General features: G+C 45.2%; 1 protein-coding gene across 5 annotated transcripts in view; it reads right to left on the reverse strand.

Moving 5' to 3' along the window:
• Positions 1-379: 379 nt before the first annotated feature.
• PAQR8 (progestin and adipoQ receptor family member 8) overlaps positions 380-18,487 on the reverse strand; it is a 37,730-nt gene continuing 19,622 nt past the window's right edge. For 4 of the 5 annotated variants that reach the window (XM_060021682.1, XM_060021680.1, XM_060021683.1 and 1 more), the window contains one exon: positions 380-5,342. In XM_060021682.1, the coding sequence (XP_059877665.1) occupies positions 4,259-5,323 (1,065 nt within the window). In that variant the 5' untranslated portion in view covers positions 5,324-5,342 and the 3' untranslated portion in view covers positions 380-4,258. Of the gene's footprint in view, positions 5,343-16,892; positions 17,136-18,487 lie in introns of those variants that run through there. The other variant, XR_009520819.1, reaches the window with a different exon arrangement.

Raw genomic sequence — 18,487 nt, forward strand, 5'->3', positions numbered from 1 at the left:
CTCATAATCAGTAACTGAATCAGTAACTGAAAAGTGGTTAAACTATTAGCAGTGACAACAGAAGTATTTGCAAACTGCCCAGGGTCCCTACTGGTGATAAAAAGCATTTGGGCGAGAGGGGTATCCGTAATTCTATCAGTGAAACCTCTAGCCAGAGAATGCTGTTTTCTTCCTGTTATGGTGATAGTGGAATCACCTTTTCCACAGCTATTTAAATCTAATAGTTAAGGCCACAGAATCCTTTGGTTGACAGGTGCCACATTTCACAACCATAGTACCTGTTATGGTATAACAATAGTATAGTTCATAATTTTTAGATTTCAAAAAATACAGTCTTATCAATTCAAAAGTTTGGAAGATTTAACACTATTGTCCATGAGATTAAAATATTTATTCAATTAGACTGAAAATCCTTAGAGAAATCAACTCCATAGCTTTTGGGGAGGGGGCCCAATTTGATCTACTCACAAGTGGGGATTTGGGGGAGAATATTTTGGGATTTGGGGTACGGAGATTTTTTTCAAAGCTTTTATACTTTCCTACTTCCAGGTGGCTATGAAGTGTCCTGATCTCCATCTGGTAACGTTTGTCTAGATAAAACCTTTTTTTAAGATAGGCCTTGTCAAAGACACAAGGTAGCTGTTGAGAGTACAATAATGCATTTACAAAATCTGTTAAATGGTCATTTGTGTAAGTAGATTTATATAAACAGAAAATAGTTCTATTTTTTCTTTGCCAAGCAATCGAGCAAAACCCGAGGAACAACAAAATGAGGCAGAGGCCTTGGGGACAATGGCCATGCCTTCTCTGAGTAAGACATAAGCACCACCTGGAGGGCCCATTTGAAACTACAGCGTGGCAACTGAAGAACCTAATGTTTGCAAGCATCAGGGTACAACTGGTGAACAGGTGGGCAACAGAGGCAGGAAAGAACTACCTCCATTCCATGGCTTGAGCGCCTACTATTTCAAGCTTCCAGTAGAGGACTGAGAATAGTGTTACTGAGTGAGGTACTTTCAGCCAAGGTGGGAGATGAAACCCTAACATCTGAAGAGTATTAACATTAGCTCCCTAGTAAATATAGGTCAGGAAGTGCTTGCAAGAGGGAAACAAACAGGCAAATAGGTCCCCAGTTCGCTGCATCCTGTTATTCCCTCTCTCTACCCTGAGTAGGGGGCCACATACAATACGCATTGTATTCCCAAGACGTAAATGACTAATAGTTTGGTTTAGTTTTTTTCCCAGAGGCATTTACATTTTAATAGGTTGAAAGCCTTAGTAAAAAAGAGCAATGACAGCAGAATTTCCAATAGACGTCAACTTTTGGCTTTGGTGGAATAAGAAGAACCATCCCCTTTATCAAATACTTATTATTCCTTTTAAACAAACTAGGTCTCTTCCTTACTGATTCAATCGTTTGAATGAAAATGTTTTAAAAGGAGTATTTAACCCCTCAAGAGTCTGAGTATTTAAAAATGCCTGCATCTCCTGTTTCTCTATTTCTCATGAGATACTGGAATTTCTAACCAGATAGTAGTCCCTCAACTCTTCTCAAATATCTCTGGTAAAAAAATTTTTTTAAAATTTCCAGTACTTGAGGGACCAATACTTGGGTAAATTAAAATCAAAATGTTATGAATTTTATGTTCATATCTAAGAGTTTAGTGTCTCTCTGTACGTATCTTGTCACAGACCAATAAGTGTGCAGACTGGCACTGGGCTGCGGATGGCGTTGGAAGATCACTGCTATACCTTGTATTTTCTCCCTTAAAAAATACCTGCATTTGGCCTAAAGATCTCTGCCCACCATGGCCACCACGGTTACATGCAAAAGCTTGCCTTACATCTTCCTTCCAATTTTTAAAAGAAGATAGTCTCTGAACCCATAATTACAGACATTTCAGACACTTTCTCATCTCCATTTAAACTGACCCTCGGGCTTCCCTGGTGGCGCAGTGGTTGAGAGTCCGCCTGCCGATGCAGGGGACACGGGTTCGTGCCCCGGTCCGGGAAGATCCCACATGCCACGGAGCGGCTGGGCCCGTGAGCCATGGCCGCTGAGCCTGTGCGTCTGGAGCCTGTGCTCCGCAACGGGAGAGGCCACAACAGTGAGGGGCCCGCGTACCGCAAAAAAAAAACCAAAAAAAACACTGACCCTCTACTTGCAGTGTTGTGTGACACAACCTTCCATTCCCTTGTTCATCAGTTCAACCGGTTTGGTGTTGCTCACTTTATTGGTGGTGAATTTGGCCTGGATGCCAGAAGCTCGTGTAAGACACTTGGGTAGCACAGAAGTTCAGGTATTTGAGGATTCCCAGGAGAAATCCATCTAGGAAAACAACATAACTGACAAGACATATGCTTGCTTTTTTTTTTTTTTTTTGGCCACCCCATGGCATGCAGAATCTTAGTTCCCCGGCCAGGGATCGAACCCGCACCCCCTGCAGTGGAAGCGGGGAGTCTTAACCGCTGGACTGCCAGGGAAGTCCCAACATACGCTTTCTTGATATAAAGATTACAGGAAAGGCTCAGTTGAATTTTTCCCTCCAAAATACAGGTTGAAAGAGTCTTCTGATGGATAAGCAATTCTGATATTCATAAGTTTTTTCATCCATGGTTTGGAAGGCAATTAATTCTTTTTTTCTTATCCCTATAACCCCAAACTGAAAATTCCACAAGGCCATGTATTAAGTGTATTAAGTTCGTACATTTCCATTTATAAGGCACAAACCCTACACATCTCTCAAGAGAAAGGAAGAAAACAAAGATATGAAGACAACAAAGTAATCTAGGAAGAGAGGAGGTTCATCAAACTGGAATGAAAACCCACCTCCCTTTTTAGTAAACAGACCTCATATTGATAGGAAATACAGCCTCTGGGGAGGGTTCCAATGCAGCCCCCTTCACTGGATCAGTGCAGAAGGCAGTCCTCAGGGGGGCTGCGTGGCCAGAACACATCAACTGCAAGCCTCCCTCACCCCATAGAAGCTGCTGGGCAGCTATGTCCTGAACAGAACATTCTGCCTACAGGGTGCCCAGTTCACCATCCTCACCCAAAGGAGCCTTCAGGGACCAATCCACCATGAATGCACACATGTGCCTGTCCTGGGGCTTGATTAAGTTAAGCTGCTCTAAGCTGAGGTACAACTGCCTCCCCGAGGACCCTGAACCAGGGTAGTTATGCGGGTCCTTCGTGGGGCAGCATCTATTTAAGAGGCTGGACCTTGAGTTCCTCTTGAAATAATCAGATCCCTAGTGGGACTCTCAGAACCAATTCACTCTACCAGGGGCTTTTTGAACATGCTGGTCAAAATCTGGAGAAGATGCTCTGGAGAAAGCTCCAGATCTTCTGGCATGTAAGGCAGCCCTAATAGATCTCAAGTAATCCTGCAATGCACAGGTATAAACCAGAAGGGTCCCATGACACCAAACGGTATCCATGCTTGCTGGCTGGACCTCCTGATGGCTCTTGGCACTGTATTTTCTACTACCGTTTCCATTAGTATTATATGACAGTAAGTTTCCTGAATGTTCACATGGATCCAAGCATTTCCTGGAAGTATGACTGCTTCATCGTCCTCTCTATCATCATGCAAGGTACAGATGGGAGTGAACAGCACTTGGGAGAAAACAGCCAGGCAGACATCATCCTGAGAAAAGGGTCGGTGCTAGAGTGGGCCAGAGAAGGGACCGGAAGTGAGACGAACTGAGTAATTCACGAGGTCTGAGGGTTTTACGGAATCTTCTTGAAGATTCTGACTTCTCCACCCAGGACGATCTGAAATCCAAATGAAATCGGGTCCTTGAGTCAAGGTACCCAATTACCAAAGACCAGCATCACAGAAGAATGCTCATTTCAATACAGTGTGGTCCAGCCACCTCCTAACTTCTCCAGTCCAGTTGGATTATCCCTTTAAACCAGGCCTTGCCCCTGGCGGCCACAGTTGGAATTCTACTAAATTTTCAGGCATGAAGATGGTTCTTAATTCAGTGTCCGATGAATCTTAGCCAAGGTCCCTTCCCTTCCTGTGTCTCGTAAGGCTACAGCCCAGAGGATAAAGGGATACTTTCATTCACAACAATAACAGCAAAACTCTTGGACCCTTTGGCTTCCTAAGGCCATAGCCACAGCCACCCTTGGAAATATGTACTCATTTAAAAGCCTGCTCTAAAAAACAAAAAGTCAACTCCTACTGCTGATTCAAGTTTTCCCCAAATCATATCAGGCCAGCTCCACACCGCACCCCACCTGCCAGCCTCAAGAATCTTTCTTGGTCAGTCTGGCCTTGATTTTTTGCCTCAAGAAGGCTGCAGTGGCTGCACTGCAGGTGACCAAGAAGAAGAAGGAGAGGCAGGCCATGTAGATGGACAGGGGGCTGTGGCGTTGCAGGAAGATCTCCTGTCGCCCCCTGTAGTCTAGGAGGATGGCCTCCAGCTGGGACAGTGTGCAGACAGACAGAAAGGCGTGGAAGATCTGATGCCCGTGGCCCACGATGTCACAGGAACCCGGGAAGTACTTCTCCGGAACCGGGCAGGAGAAGAAGTAGGCACTGACCAGGAAGAAGACAATCTGCAGGGAGTGGTACCAGACTGCCTGCTCCTGGCAGCCAGACAGGTGGCACAGAACCACGCGATGTGCCACAGGGCTGATGTCCAGGATGAAGGCCAGCCCCGCCGGCACCACCTGACAGATCTTCCTCATGACTGGGTAAGGCCTGCGGTACCGGTACTTAGCGTAGCAGCAGCCGGCGCAAGATAGCCAGCCACAGAAGGCGGCTGCGGGCAGGAAGAAAAGCCAGAAGTGCTCGTACCAGGCCTGGTCGGAGGTGTAGAAGAAGTGGACCAGGGCACTGCCGTACTGGTAAACGCTCACGCCCACGTAGTCCACAAAGTAGAAGGTGTAGTGGGAGAGCTCGGACTTGGACTGCAGCAGGTGGGCCAGGAGGCTGAAGGTGAGGTAAGTGATGGAGGACAGGACGTAGAGGAGCAGGGGCAGGGCGTGGGCAGAGGTCCACGGCAGGCCCTCGGCCTCCACAAAGGCCCAGAACCGCAAGAGGACGGCCAGAGCCGCCAGCAAGTGGGTCCAGACGTTGACCACCTCGTTGTGTTTCTGGAAGAGGCTGAAGAAGTAGTAACGCCACTCGTGGCCAGTGGGGCGGTACCCAGCATGGATGTAGGGCTCCCGGAAGAGCTGGGGCACGTCGGTCTCCAGGACGGTGCCGGGCATCTTGGGCAGCCCATCCTCCAAAATCTTGGGCAGGCGGCGCAGATGCTGTCCACTCACGGACAGGGTGCTCAGACGCTCCAGGATGGCAGTCGTCATGGCTACACGGGGATGCAACCTACAGGAAACAGAGTAAAATGGGCAAAGATGCGGTGAGGGGCTGCTGAGCAAAGACAGCAAGGGAACTATGGGTTTGCTAGTGCAGCTGGGGAGGCGGGACTGCAGACAACTTCTTTGAGCCTCCTTTTTTTTTTCGTATGTAGAATAATAGAGTCGGACCAAGATCGCTTACTGCTCTGACATTCTGACTTTGTCTCTACTGCTCACTACAGAGTGAAGCAAAGTCACATCTTGTAAAATGGGAATGTCAGCCACCTCATTTTAATGACATCTAGAAGGTAAGTGAGGGTACCTTTAAAGCTTTCGAGTTTGCTAGATGACATTAAAATGTAACCCTTGGGCCTTCCCTGGTGGCGCAGTGGCTAAGAATCTGCCTGCCAATGCAGGGGACACGGGATCAAGCCCTGGTCCAGGAAGATCCCACATGCTGCAAAGCAACTAAGCCCGTACGCCACAACTACTGAGCCTGCGGTCCAGGGCACATGAGCCACAACTACTGAGCCCACGTGCCACAACTACTGAAACCCATGTGCCTAGAGCCCATGCTCTGCAACAAGAGAAGCCACTGCAATAAGAAGCCTGCACACCACAATGAAAGAGTAGCCCCCGCTCGCCGCAAGTAGAGAAAGCCTGTGCGCAGCAATGAAGAACCGACATGGCCAAAAATAAATAAATTAATTAATTATTTTTTAAAAATCACAGTGGGGCTTCCCTGGTGGTGCAGTGGTTGAGAATCTGCCTGCCAATGCAGGGGACACGGGTTCGAGCCCTGGTCTGGGAGGATCCCACATGCCGCGGAGCAACTAGGCCCGTGTGCCACAACTACTGAGCCTGCGCGTCTGGAGCCTGTGCTCCGCAACGAGAGGCCGCGATAGTGAGAGGCCCGTGCACCGCGATGAAGAGTGGCCCCAGCTTGCCACAACTAGAGAAAGTCCTCACACAGAAACGAAGACCCAACACAGCAAAAATAAATAAATTAATTAATAAACTCCTACCGCCAACGTAAAAAAAAAAAATCACAGTGAGCTACCAACACAAACTCACTAAAAATCGCTCAAATAAAAAAAAATGCAATCATCAGACAGGCTCTATCAGTACAAAAGTTTTTTTTTTTTTTTTTAAGGAATGGTATAGCAAGAGACACTGTTCCATTTTATTTATAACAGTAAGAAATTGGAAAGAACTTCCTTGTCCAACAATAGGAAACTGGTTTTAAAAAATCATAGAACCATAATTTAAGCCGTAAAACAGAATTGTGAGCAAACAATAGAAATATGCTGTGAATGTATTTAATGACATGAAAAGATCTAGCTGTATATTCATTGTCTATTATCCCAATGTCTTCCTAGTGGAACCTAGTAGTTTTCTCTCTTCAAATCTCCTATACTTCTTCATCCATCCTCACTCAGCCTAACCTTCTTCCTATTTTATTGAGAAAATGCAATCAATCAGAAGAGACTTCTGCAATCTACTACCACAACATTTACCCACCAGCCAGCATTTCTGTCACATATGCTCCTCCCCTGTTTCAATGGCTGGAACCATCTTGGTGAAGACCAACCCTTCACTTAGACATTATATTCTGTCCCTTGGCGCCATCCATTGTAGAGTTGCACATCATTGTAATGACACAAGAGGGCGCTTTAAAGGAGGGATCTTGTAAACCACTCCAAATCAAGTCTCAAATAGTCTTGAACTGGCAAAGACAAAAGCACTCTTCATCCATACAAAGCTTTTTTATGTATTTTATTTAGTACGAAGTATTATATCAAAATACAAAAATTATCAATGTTGATATTAGTAATGAGAGCCTACATTTCTTGAGCACCTAATCTTAAATTACCCACTAATTTCACTGGGAACTTGAAATCTGAGATAAGCAATAGTTACTTGAACCTCAAGGTCAAATGAGTCATCAATCAGGTTGGTAAAAACCAAGGCATATTCTGAGAAATCTTTTTTTTATAATTAATTAATTAATTTTTGGCTGTGTTGGGTCTTCATTGCTGCACGCAGGCTTTCTCTAGTTGTGGCAAGCAGGGGCTACTCTTCGTTGTGGTGCATGGGCTTCTCATTGCAGTGGCTGTTCTTGTTGCGGAGCACGGGCTCTAGGTATTCAGGCTTCAGTAGTTGTGGCACACGGGCTCAGTAGTCGTCGCTCATGGGCTCTGGAGCGCAGGCTCAGTAGTTGTGGTGCACGGGCTTAGTTGCTCCACTGCATGTGGGATCTTCCCGGACCAGGGCTCAAACCTGTGTCCCCCGCATTGGCAGGTGGATTCCTAACCACTGTGCCACCAGGAAAGCCCTATCCTGAGAAATCTTAAGAGCTGAACAAAATTAACATGTAGCCTAAATTTAATGAAATCTAATTGCAAAGACTGTGTGTGTATTTTTTTTTTTTAATTATGCTCTGGAAAGCAAGTGGTTTTGGACTTGCCTCTCCTGAGAAGCCAAATCTGTATGCAACAAATTTCAGCGCTCACAAATGTTTAACTTGGGCTTCCCTGGTGGCGCAGTGGTTGAGAATCCGCCAAGGACATGGCAGAAGTGTCTGTGTGAGAGGTACCAGAGGCAGAAAAGGGGGCCGATGGTGGAACCCTGGGGACAGACGCCACAGTTGACAGGGTGATGGAAGAAGAAAGCAGAGGCGGGACCACAGAGGGCGGTGTCACTTAAGCCAGGAGAGGAGGTACCGGTCTATAGCATGAGTCCCCCGAGCTCAGGTGACATAAGGATTGAACAAGAAAAAACCCCAGGGATGGGGCTTCCCTGGTGGCGCAGTGGTTGAGAGTCCGCCTGCCGATGCAGGGGACACGGGTTCGTGCCCCGGTCCGGGAAGATCCTACATGCCGCAGAGCGACCGGCCCGTGAGCCATGGCCACTGAGCCTGCGCGTCCGGAGCCTGTGCTCCGCAACGGGAGAGGCCACAGCAGAGAGAAGCCCGCGTACCGCAAAAAAAAAAACAAAAAACAAAAGAACCCTCCACGGATGAGAAACCTCCCCTCTTCCTTCTGCAACATCAAACCTAAACTCACGCCACCCGCCGCACTCACTTCCTCTGTCTTCCGCAGCGGCCCCTCTGCTCCTGGGCCCACAGAGGCCGTAGCATCCTGGGTCGTGTTCTGCCCCTTTCCTGGAAGGCCTGCCCCTCACCCCTTCACATGTGTAAGTCCTATCCTCCCAGGAGCAGCTCTGCTCCGTAGAGGCCTGTTTGTATTTCTCTCCACTTAACACTCCGTTACGTGCGGTCTGGTGGTGGCTGTTGATTCGTGAAGTTTGACTCTTCTTGTAAGCGGCTTGAGGTAGGTGGTCTTATTTTATTCTTCCTCTGTGGCCTTGGTAGCCTGGAATATTGTTGAGCAGACAGTCCTTGCTCTGAAAAAGCTCTATGGTTGATCCACGTTCTTTTTTTAAAAATTATTAATTAATTAATTAATTTTTGGCTGTGTTGGGTCTTAGTTGCTGCACGCAGGCTTTCTCTTCAGCCAGGCCCTGTTATCATAGGATCCCCAAATACATGCCTCCAGCCAGATCTTTCCTGAGTTTGGATTCAAATATCCAGCAGCTCTGGTTTTGTCCAACTGAATATCCCACGGGCATTTCAAACTCAACCTCTTCAGCCTCCTCCTTCAGCCCAGACTTGACCTGTCCCTACCTCTGATCAGTCATGGAGGCCTGTTGATTTTATCTCAACGTTTCTGGAATCCACTTGTCCTTTCCATTTCTACCGCTCCCCCTTGATTTGGGCCTTCAAGATGAACTTGTGTTGATGAGGAAAACAGCGGTCTCATAACTGACCTTGCTTCCTCAAGAGATGGTTCCCCCACCTCATATCCCCAAACCCGCCCTCTAGTCTCCAAACCATTTCACGGTGATAGTTTAAAAGCGGAGACTGATCACTACTCCCCTCCCCAAAGTCCCTCAAGAGCGCACAATTGTTTCCCACACAAACTCTCAGCCTGTGCAAACAGGCCCTTCTGTAGACCTCCTTCCCAGGTCCTATTCCAGCCTCCTTTCCCAGAGCCCACACCCAGGCCACTTGGATGGCTTGGATCATAACACCGGGAGTTTTTCAAAGGTACAACACTCTCTATCTCCCCTGTGTGCTTCTGCACACAAGGGCGGCTCCAGCAACCCCAGCTCATCAACACTCTGCCCAGGCGTCAGCTCTGCCTGTGGGCTTTCCTAACCCCAGGCTGGATGAGGGTGCCCCACCTACCCTGGCCTTGCCTCCCCATCACACTTCTCTCCTGGGGCCCTGACCCCTGGTGATGAGCTCACTTCCCACCACACCCGGCTGCTTTAAGGGCAGGGGCTGTGTGGCATGCAAGTTCCTATGTCTGCGATGATATGTGGCATATAAAATAATCATACACCTAATCATGATTTACTGAACAAATAGTTCTTTAGGCCCAGACGTATGGCACCAATTTCCTCCTGTTCTGCCAGGTTAAGGGAAAAAAAGAAATAATGGTTTGCAAGTCGGGAAGTCTGGCTGTTAATATTTGCTCTGTACAATGAGCTATGTGGCCATGCCCAAGACATTCAGCTGCTCAGGGTCATTTTCCTCATAAACAAGGGTGGGTGGGAGATGATTTCCTGTCTCTCTACCTCTCAGGAAATAAAGAGAGTGGATAATAATAAAATGGGCAGTGGCTGAATGATGCTTTGAAAAGGCAAACCATGCACATTAAAGTACCAGCAATATTTGAACTAAAGAACACACAGAAGGGTTACAATTTTGTAATATATATATATTTTTTTCTACCTTATAATTGATTTTAATGCAATCTTTGAAAATTGAAAAGGAATTTAATGTTTTTGGTTACATTTCTGGGATTCTTCCAACTGCTTTATTAACAGCTTTAATTAGATTTAGATTATAATGGGATTGGAATTAAAAGTTCTATTTCTTGAGTACAACAACATCTACACCATGAATTCAGTTAACATTCACAAGAAAGTGTTATAAAATGTTACATCATGCCTTGGACTATTTAGGGGTCCAATCTTAAAGTTTTATCTCAGGTCCTCCATTAAAACTATTAAAAATGCTAATAGTTTTACACCTAGAGTATGCCATCTAAAAAAACTAAAAGCTCCATGTTTGCGAAAGGGACATAGTTTGGTACTGATGACATTTTATCTGGAGGCCAAATAGAGGACTCTAAAGCAATGGTGTTCCCTGATCTATTACAAGGGCCCTATGGGAACTGACCACAAACTTGGAATAGCTGATTCCCTGGAGAAGCCCTGGATGAGGAATTAGCAGTTCCAGCTCTACCACTGACTATGGGATTTTAGGCAAACCACTCAACTTCTCTACCCTTGTGTCTTTGTCCATAAAACTGAGGGTATCATCTCTATACGTTCTAATGCTAAGAAATTCTCTAATTCATCTGGACTATGTTTTGCTTTGTGCTGAAGATCCAGCAGTGTGCTGAAGTCACCAACAAACAGATCCTGTGACATCACCTCGTGTCACGGCCTCATGCAGATGTCAGGAAGGTGGCCTGCTGGTTGCTGGACAGAGAACAAAAGAACAGCAATTTCCATCAAAGACGGCAGAGAAACTCTTCCAGAATCCACAGAAGCCCAGCCTCCCACAATGCTGCAAAGCCATAAATGGCTGAGAAGGAACAGAAGCCAAAATGCCAGCTTGATGCCCATTTATAAGGCCTGGAACCCTGCTGTGAGCAGCCTCTGGTCTGGCCAGAGACAGAGGTGGACTTGCAGTGGCCTCAGACAACCCCAGGACCTCCTCAGTCATCCATCAAGTGAGAGGCTGCTGGGCCCACACTGATCTTTGCAGCCACATCTGCCAAGTATCATACCACTGTTTATAAAGTCATATTTTAAAGAGCGGCAGAATCCTATTATGAGCGGATACAATTTTAACATGGATTCAGATCCACCCACCGTTAATGCATATCCACTCCGTATTTAAGAAAACCTAAAACACAAACAGCATTTCAGCATCCAAAAATGGGAGATCTGATTTAATGATGATAAAATCTGTACAATAGAATACTACACACCCATTAAAAGAATTATGTAGATATATTACACTTATTGTTATAGAGAGATACGCAGGACATAAACGTGTGCTCCGTTTGTTTCTCACTGCAATCTCCCCGACACTTAAAACAGTGACTGACCAGCACATAGTAGATGCTCAACAAAGATTTGCTGAATAAATACATGAATGAAAGACATTAGTACAAGGAAGAAGCAAATTAAAAGTGTGCATCCCATTTTTGTAAAGATATACCTATGGCACAGAAAAAGTATGGAATTGCAAATAATCAAGACATTGATACAGATATTGCTAAGTGGTGGGATGATGGGAATTTTACTTTTCATCTGGGGTCGATATTATTGTTATAGTACTTTTGACGATGAATATTTACTACTTTTGTAAATGAAGTTACTGCTATTCAACAAATAGGAATATTTGACAGAAATCTGTAAAAACTGGTAAAACGATTAATTAGTACAGTTAATTAGTACATCCTCCCCCCGCCTGCCAAAACACCCCAGCATTATAAAGGAATACATACTTATTTGTATGATTCTGTGGATTTTGAGCTCAACTAGTTAGCAGATCATGTAATAAAGTTATTGTCAGGAGTGTCAACTAGAGAAAAAACACACAACCTAAAAGTTGAGAATTATGTTTTATTCGGGGACCTTACTGAGGACTATAGGCCAGGAGTCAGCCTCTCACATACTCTGAGGATCTGCTCCAAAGAGGTGAGGGAGGAGCCTGGATATATAGGAGTTTCTGTTGGAAAAACAACAACATGTAGCAGAACATCGCAAGATCACTGCTAATCTCGAAAAACAGACATCTCAAGTTAATGATTTTAGTGCTTTTCTATGTATACGCAGATGCAAGAGTCTGGGCTCATTGAAATTATTCCTCTGATATGCATCTTAACTATGTAGGGCCAGTATCCAGTTTCTCTCCACCCTGAATTCCCCTCAGGGCTCACCGCAGGGGCAGCTGCAGTGGATGAGGGCTTGATGGTGGACAACATTCACTGTTTACTGGAATGGCAGGCAACACTTTTTTGTCCGCAGGAGTAACCTAGCCATACTTGCCACCACGGAGGTAAGCTAATGGTCATGGGGCTGGGGGCGGGGGGGTTAAAGGGGAAAAAAATGTGTAACATCTGCTGGTAAAGCAGCGACCATGTTCTCTTAGCTTGGGAAAACCAGTATATGCAATATTGTCACAAGACTTTTCCCGCAGCGCACAAACCCAGAGTTAAGAAGGGAGTCAATCCCCCACCTTGTGGGCACCTGGCGCGGCTGAACCCTGCCTATAAAAAAAGCGAGGCACACCTCTGTGCCAGTGTGCCAGGAACACATGTCACCTGGGCTCAGTGACCCCTCCACCTCTGAACCTCTTCCTCTGTGGCTCCGCCTAACATGGACAGGAGAAAGAAAAGACAGCCTTATAATTTGCTGCTCTGCCCTGGGGATTTTTCTCTTTCTCCAGTTGGAACTCTCAGCTGGGATTCCTTGTATTTTCTTTTGTGTTACTTCCCATCCTTCCCACATCTCAGCTCACCTCCTCACTTGAGCAGGTACTATTTTCAAAACACATCACTACAGACCCAGAATGCACCACCCACATGCAGTAAGGAGTATCTGTGTTTAATTCTAGCGGGAGAATTTGGAGGAGCTGGGAACAGTTTAGAATGCGTTGAGCAGTCTAAGGTCAACGGCCAGGCTGGCTGGTATGGTGATTCCTTTCCTTCAGAGACTGCTTGTTTGGGTAAAGGTAAGCTCTGATGTCAGAACGGCCTGTTAATTAAAGCCTGGGGACAGGAAGCCTCCCAGGACTTTCCACAAGAGTGTAACCACTGGCTTCATTCGGCATGGTCTGGCTTCAGCTATGCAGCCTCTCGCCTGTAGGAAGCTTCATCACCTATCGGCAAACCTGCTGGGACCCGGGCCAGCCCAGGTGAACTCCGAAGAGAGCCGCAGATTGCCATTGGCAGGAAATCAATATTGGAAATGTACTTTCCATAGAAGAATCTGATAACCAAGGAAAGCCGGGTTGGTGCCCTGTGTAAGGAGTTCGGCGTTTCCTAGCAATTCAACGTTAACCCCTTTGCAGCTAATGCTGTACACTCTCCTGGTGGTCCCAAGACCCCAGCTTTTTATTTGCTACCAAGAATCAAGCAGGTCGCTTCATTCTCAGTTTCTCTTTAGACAGCCTCAAGGCCTTAGTTCAATCCCACATTGGCCATGAAGTTTTCTCCAGGTCATCTTAATTTCTTTCCTCCCAGAGTGCTTACCTACCTACTCCACACGTTTTGGTTAGCAGAACGTCTGCACTTATGTGCTACTTCCCTGCTGTGTGTGCAGAGAGCCCTCCTGGGTTGCAAGTTCCCTGAGACAGAAACACGGACCTACCCATCCTTTATTCCTCCTATCAGCAATTATCAGAGGAAAGGTGGCCCAGAATGTGTCAATGGATGATTGTTCCAAAACAGAGTGAAAGAAGACTCTCCTCTGGCCCTCTTTGCTTCTAAAGGTAAAACCGGTGAGATTTTAGACAAGGAACATGTTAGGGATTTTTCAACAGGAAACAACATCTGACTTGGATGTTGTTTATCTGGGTGTAGTTCATCCACTTGGGAGGTATCCATAACAATATTTAAATTGTTCACCGGATTTCCAATCACCAGATGACTTTTAGTCTATTTCCTCCTATCATTGGTACTTTTGTGCCCAAGAATGCCTAAGCAAAGATGCAGGGAAGGGAGGCCAGGCAGAAGAAAACTAAAGTAAAAGAACATTGAGGCAGAAGAAAACTAAAGCAAAAGAACATTGGAGCAGGAGTTAGGAGACCTAGTTTTTTATTCTCATTGCATAGAAAAAAGCAGAACAGACTGTCCTGGTTCCCTGAACAAGACACACACTTTGCATCGCCAAGTACCCCTCTATGCCTGGCAAACCCTGCTTCTCTCTCAAATCCAGGCTTAGCTATAACCTCCTCTGTGAAGTTTAGCAACAGACTCAAGCAGAATTAATCACAACCTGTTATACATCCCCTTAGCCTTATGATATAGCTGGTTGTACGTGTGCCTTCTTTAAATTAAATTGTGAAATTCATTGAGTTGCACAAGGAAGTCACTCAAGGCATTAAAAAAATCTATGTTTGTGTTACTTAATTGTGAGAATAACTGAGGCATGGAGAATTTTTTTTGAGTTTCCACTATTATCTTTTTATGTATATAAAAATTTGCATTTTTAATTTTTTAAAAATAATTTTTATCGAAGTATAGTTGATTTACAATGTTGTGTTAGTTTCAGGTGTACAGCAAAGTGATTCTGTTATACATACATATATATATTCTTTTTCAGATTTTTTCCATTATAGGTTATTAGAAGATATTAAATATAGTTCCCTGTGCTATACAGTAGGTCCTTGTTGGTTATCTATTTTATATATAGTAGTGTGTGCGTGTTAATCCTGAACTCCTCCGCCCCGAGACGCAGAGAATCGAAGTGATCTATTCACAGCTCTAAACCGAATCAGCCCTAAGGTAGGGGCACTGCTTCTGACTTTCGTGCTCAAGAACCCAGCCACCTAGGTCTCCAAAAAAGAAAGCCCATAAAACACAAATGGAATAGGAAGAGCTGGATAAGACGTGGGAGCCCGTCTGCCTGTGAGCTGACAGCAGGCTAGGAATCCTGACTCCCGCTGGGACATCTGGCTATGTTGTACAGAGCCCTCTCCCAGGACACTCCAGGAGGCTCTCCTAAGGGAACCCCTCTCCACTATGGCCTTTTCTACAATTTGAAGGAGAAACTCATAATCAGTAGCTGAGCTGGTTAAAAATCCTTAGTTATTCCACAGGCGAGTTTCATCGGAAAAGTTGAATATTCAGTTCAGACCGACAGCTGTGAACCCTCGCACTGCTCTGGTCTTCATCTCCATCCTGTTACAACCCGGCTTGCAACAAGGCGGTAGTGGTTTCTCACTCGGGGTTACTCGAGCTCCAGGATCTCAGATTTGACATTCCTCCTTCCTGATCACAATGCTCCTAATTTCCACCTGGACTATTTCCTCACACCAGTTCACACGCTCCAGGCTCCTCATAACCCCAGCCCTTCTGTCTTACTTCACCTGCTTCACCTGCCCCACTGCCATCCCAACGTGCCAGCCCCTTTGCTTCTACCCTGGAGCACTCCACGCCTGCCACCCAGCCCCACCCTGATGACATCGAATTTTTCTGTTTCCCTCACCAGTACTGTGTACGGCTATAAAAAGGCATCAAACATTATGAGACCATGTTGTATCCGTGCCATTTAACCTCAACAAGACTTCACTTTATCCATCTGGAGATCCCATCAGCATCTTAAGCTTTGTGTGTTTAAAACCAAACTTTTGCTGGGACTTCCCTGGCAGTCCAGTGGTTAAGACTTCACACTTCTACTCTACTGCAGGGGGCGTTAGTTCCATCCCTGGTCAGGGAACTAAGATTCCACATGCCGAGTGGCACAGCCAAAAAAAATAAATAAAAAGCAATCAAGGGCTTCCCTGGTGGCGCAGTGGTTGAGAGTCCGCCTGCCGATGCAGGGGACACGGGTTCGTGCCCCGGTCCAGGAAGATCCCACATGCCGTGGAGCGGCTGGGCCCATGAACCATGGCCACTGGGCCTGCGTGTCCGGAGCCTGTGCTCCACAACGGGAGAGGCCACAACAGTGAGAGGCCCGCGTATCGCAAAAAAAAAAAAAAAAAAAAAAAAAAAAGCAATCAAAAAATCAAACCTCGGCTGTGCCTAGTTCTGTTACCAGTATGACCAATCTCCTAGTCACCAAGCCTTGAAATCAAAGTGAAATTTCTCCTTTTCCTCCTTCCCTCACATTCCAGTCATCAAATCCTGCCCCCTCCCTTTTTGTTTAAATTGCAGTATATTCCTTCTCTCACTCCCCTGCAGGCTGGTACACTGTCCCAGCTAAACCATGATGATAACCTCCTAAACGACCTCGCCTCCTCCAATCTCTGGCCACAGTTCCGTCTGATTTGATTCAGCTAAAGTTCAGCTCTGATGAGGATAATGCCCCAAAGCTGCCGGGAGCCCTCTCCTCTCTGCCAAGTAAAGCTCAAATCCCTGAGGCTGCCGTCAAACTCCTCCCTGCCCTGATCCACAGCCTTAACATTATCCACTGTCGATTTCATGAAGAACAAAACAGAGTGAAGAGAACAGAACATGTCAGGGTGCACCTCACACATTAAGGATAAGTACTGTCATGAAACTCCTGGTTCCTAAAATAAAACAGATCTCTTACTAAGGGTCACATTAAACTTCGAAAACCACTGATCTATATACCATTTACTGTTCCTAAACATGCCCTGTGACTTTCATTTTGAAATTACAAAATACTTCAAATATACAGAAAAGTATAAAGGATGATACGACAAACAATTGCTTGTCAAATCTTATGTCATATTTACTTCAGATTTTATTTTTTTTAAAGTTTTTTAAAGGTATTTAAAAAAAATTTATTTATTTTTGGCTGCATTGGGTCTTTGTTGCTGTGCATGGGCTTTCTCTAGTTGCGGTGAGCGGGGGCTACTCTTCGTTGCGGTGTGCGGGCTTCTCGTTGCGGTGGCTTCTCTTGTTGCAGAGCACGGGCCCTAGGCGCCTGGGGTTCAGGAGTTGTGGCTCGCGGGCTCTGGAATGCAGGCTCAGTAGTTGTGGCGCACGGGCTTAGTTGCTCCGCAGCATGTGGGATCTTCCCGGACCAGGGCTGGAACCCGTGTCCCCTGCATTGGCAGGTGGATTCTTAATCACTGTGCCACCAGGGAAGCCCTACTTCAGATTTTAAAATATATTCATGATCCAGAGAAAACTCTAATTCGAAAAGATACATGCACCCAGTGTTCATAGCATTACTATTCACAATAGCCAAGACATGGAAACAACCTAAATGTCTATCAACAGATGAATGGATAAAGAAGATGAGGTAAATATACAATGGAATATTACTCAGCCATAAAAAAGAATGAAATAATGCCATTTGCAGCAACATGGATGGATCTAGAGATGATCATACTGAGTGAGGTAAGCCAGAAAGACAAATACCATATATTACTTATATGTGGAATCTAAAATATGCTACAAATGAATTTATTTACAAAACAGAAACAGACTCCCAGACATAGAAACAAATGTACGGTTACCAAAGGGGAAAGGGGTGGGGGAGGAATAAATTAGGAGTTTGGGATTAGCCTACACAAACTACTATATATAAAATAGATAAGCAAAAAGGTCTTACTGTATAGCACAGGGAACTATAGTCAATATCCTGTAAATAAACCATAATGGAAAAGAATATGAAAAAGAATGTACATATATATATATATATATATATATATATATATATGAATCACTGCTGTTCACCAGAAACTAACATAACATTGTAAATCAACTATACATCAAGTAAAAAATATACATATGCATGTATATAAATATATGTGTGTACGTATATATGTGTATGTGTGTGTATATATATGTATGACTGTGCGTACGCATGCCTGTATGTATCATCTATGCCTATAACGCAGGTAACTGGGACCTAGCCTCCTATAATCACTCATTCCTTTCCTTCCTCCCCAGCAGCAGCCACTATACACTGAACCTGGTGTTTTTCATTTCCACTAATGTTTTCATATGAAAACATTATGAGATTATAAAATTATATAACTACATGTAATGATATAATAAAAAATCATAAAATTAAAAATCCAGGGCTTCCCTGGTGGCGCAGTGGTTAAGAACCCGCCTGCCAATGCAGGGGACACGGGTTCGAGCCCTGGTCTGGGAAGATCCCACATGCCGCGGAGCAACTAAGCCCGTGCGCCACAACTACTGAGCCTGCGCTCTAGTGCCTGCGAGCCACAACTACTGCAGCCCATGCACCTAGAGCCCATGCTCCACAACAAGAGAAGCCACCACGATGAGAAGCCCGCACACTGCAACGAAGAGTAGCCCCTGCTCGCGGCAACTAGAGAAAAGCCCACGCACAGCAACGAAGACCCAATGCAGCCAAAAATAAATTAATTAATTTTTAAAATTAAAAATAAATAAAAATAAAAATCCATAAACTATATATATT

Source organism: Delphinus delphis, chromosome 10 (assembly GCF_949987515.2).
Source record: "Delphinus delphis chromosome 10, mDelDel1.2, whole genome shotgun sequence".
NCBI lineage: Eukaryota > Metazoa > Chordata > Mammalia > Artiodactyla > Delphinidae > Delphinus > Delphinus delphis.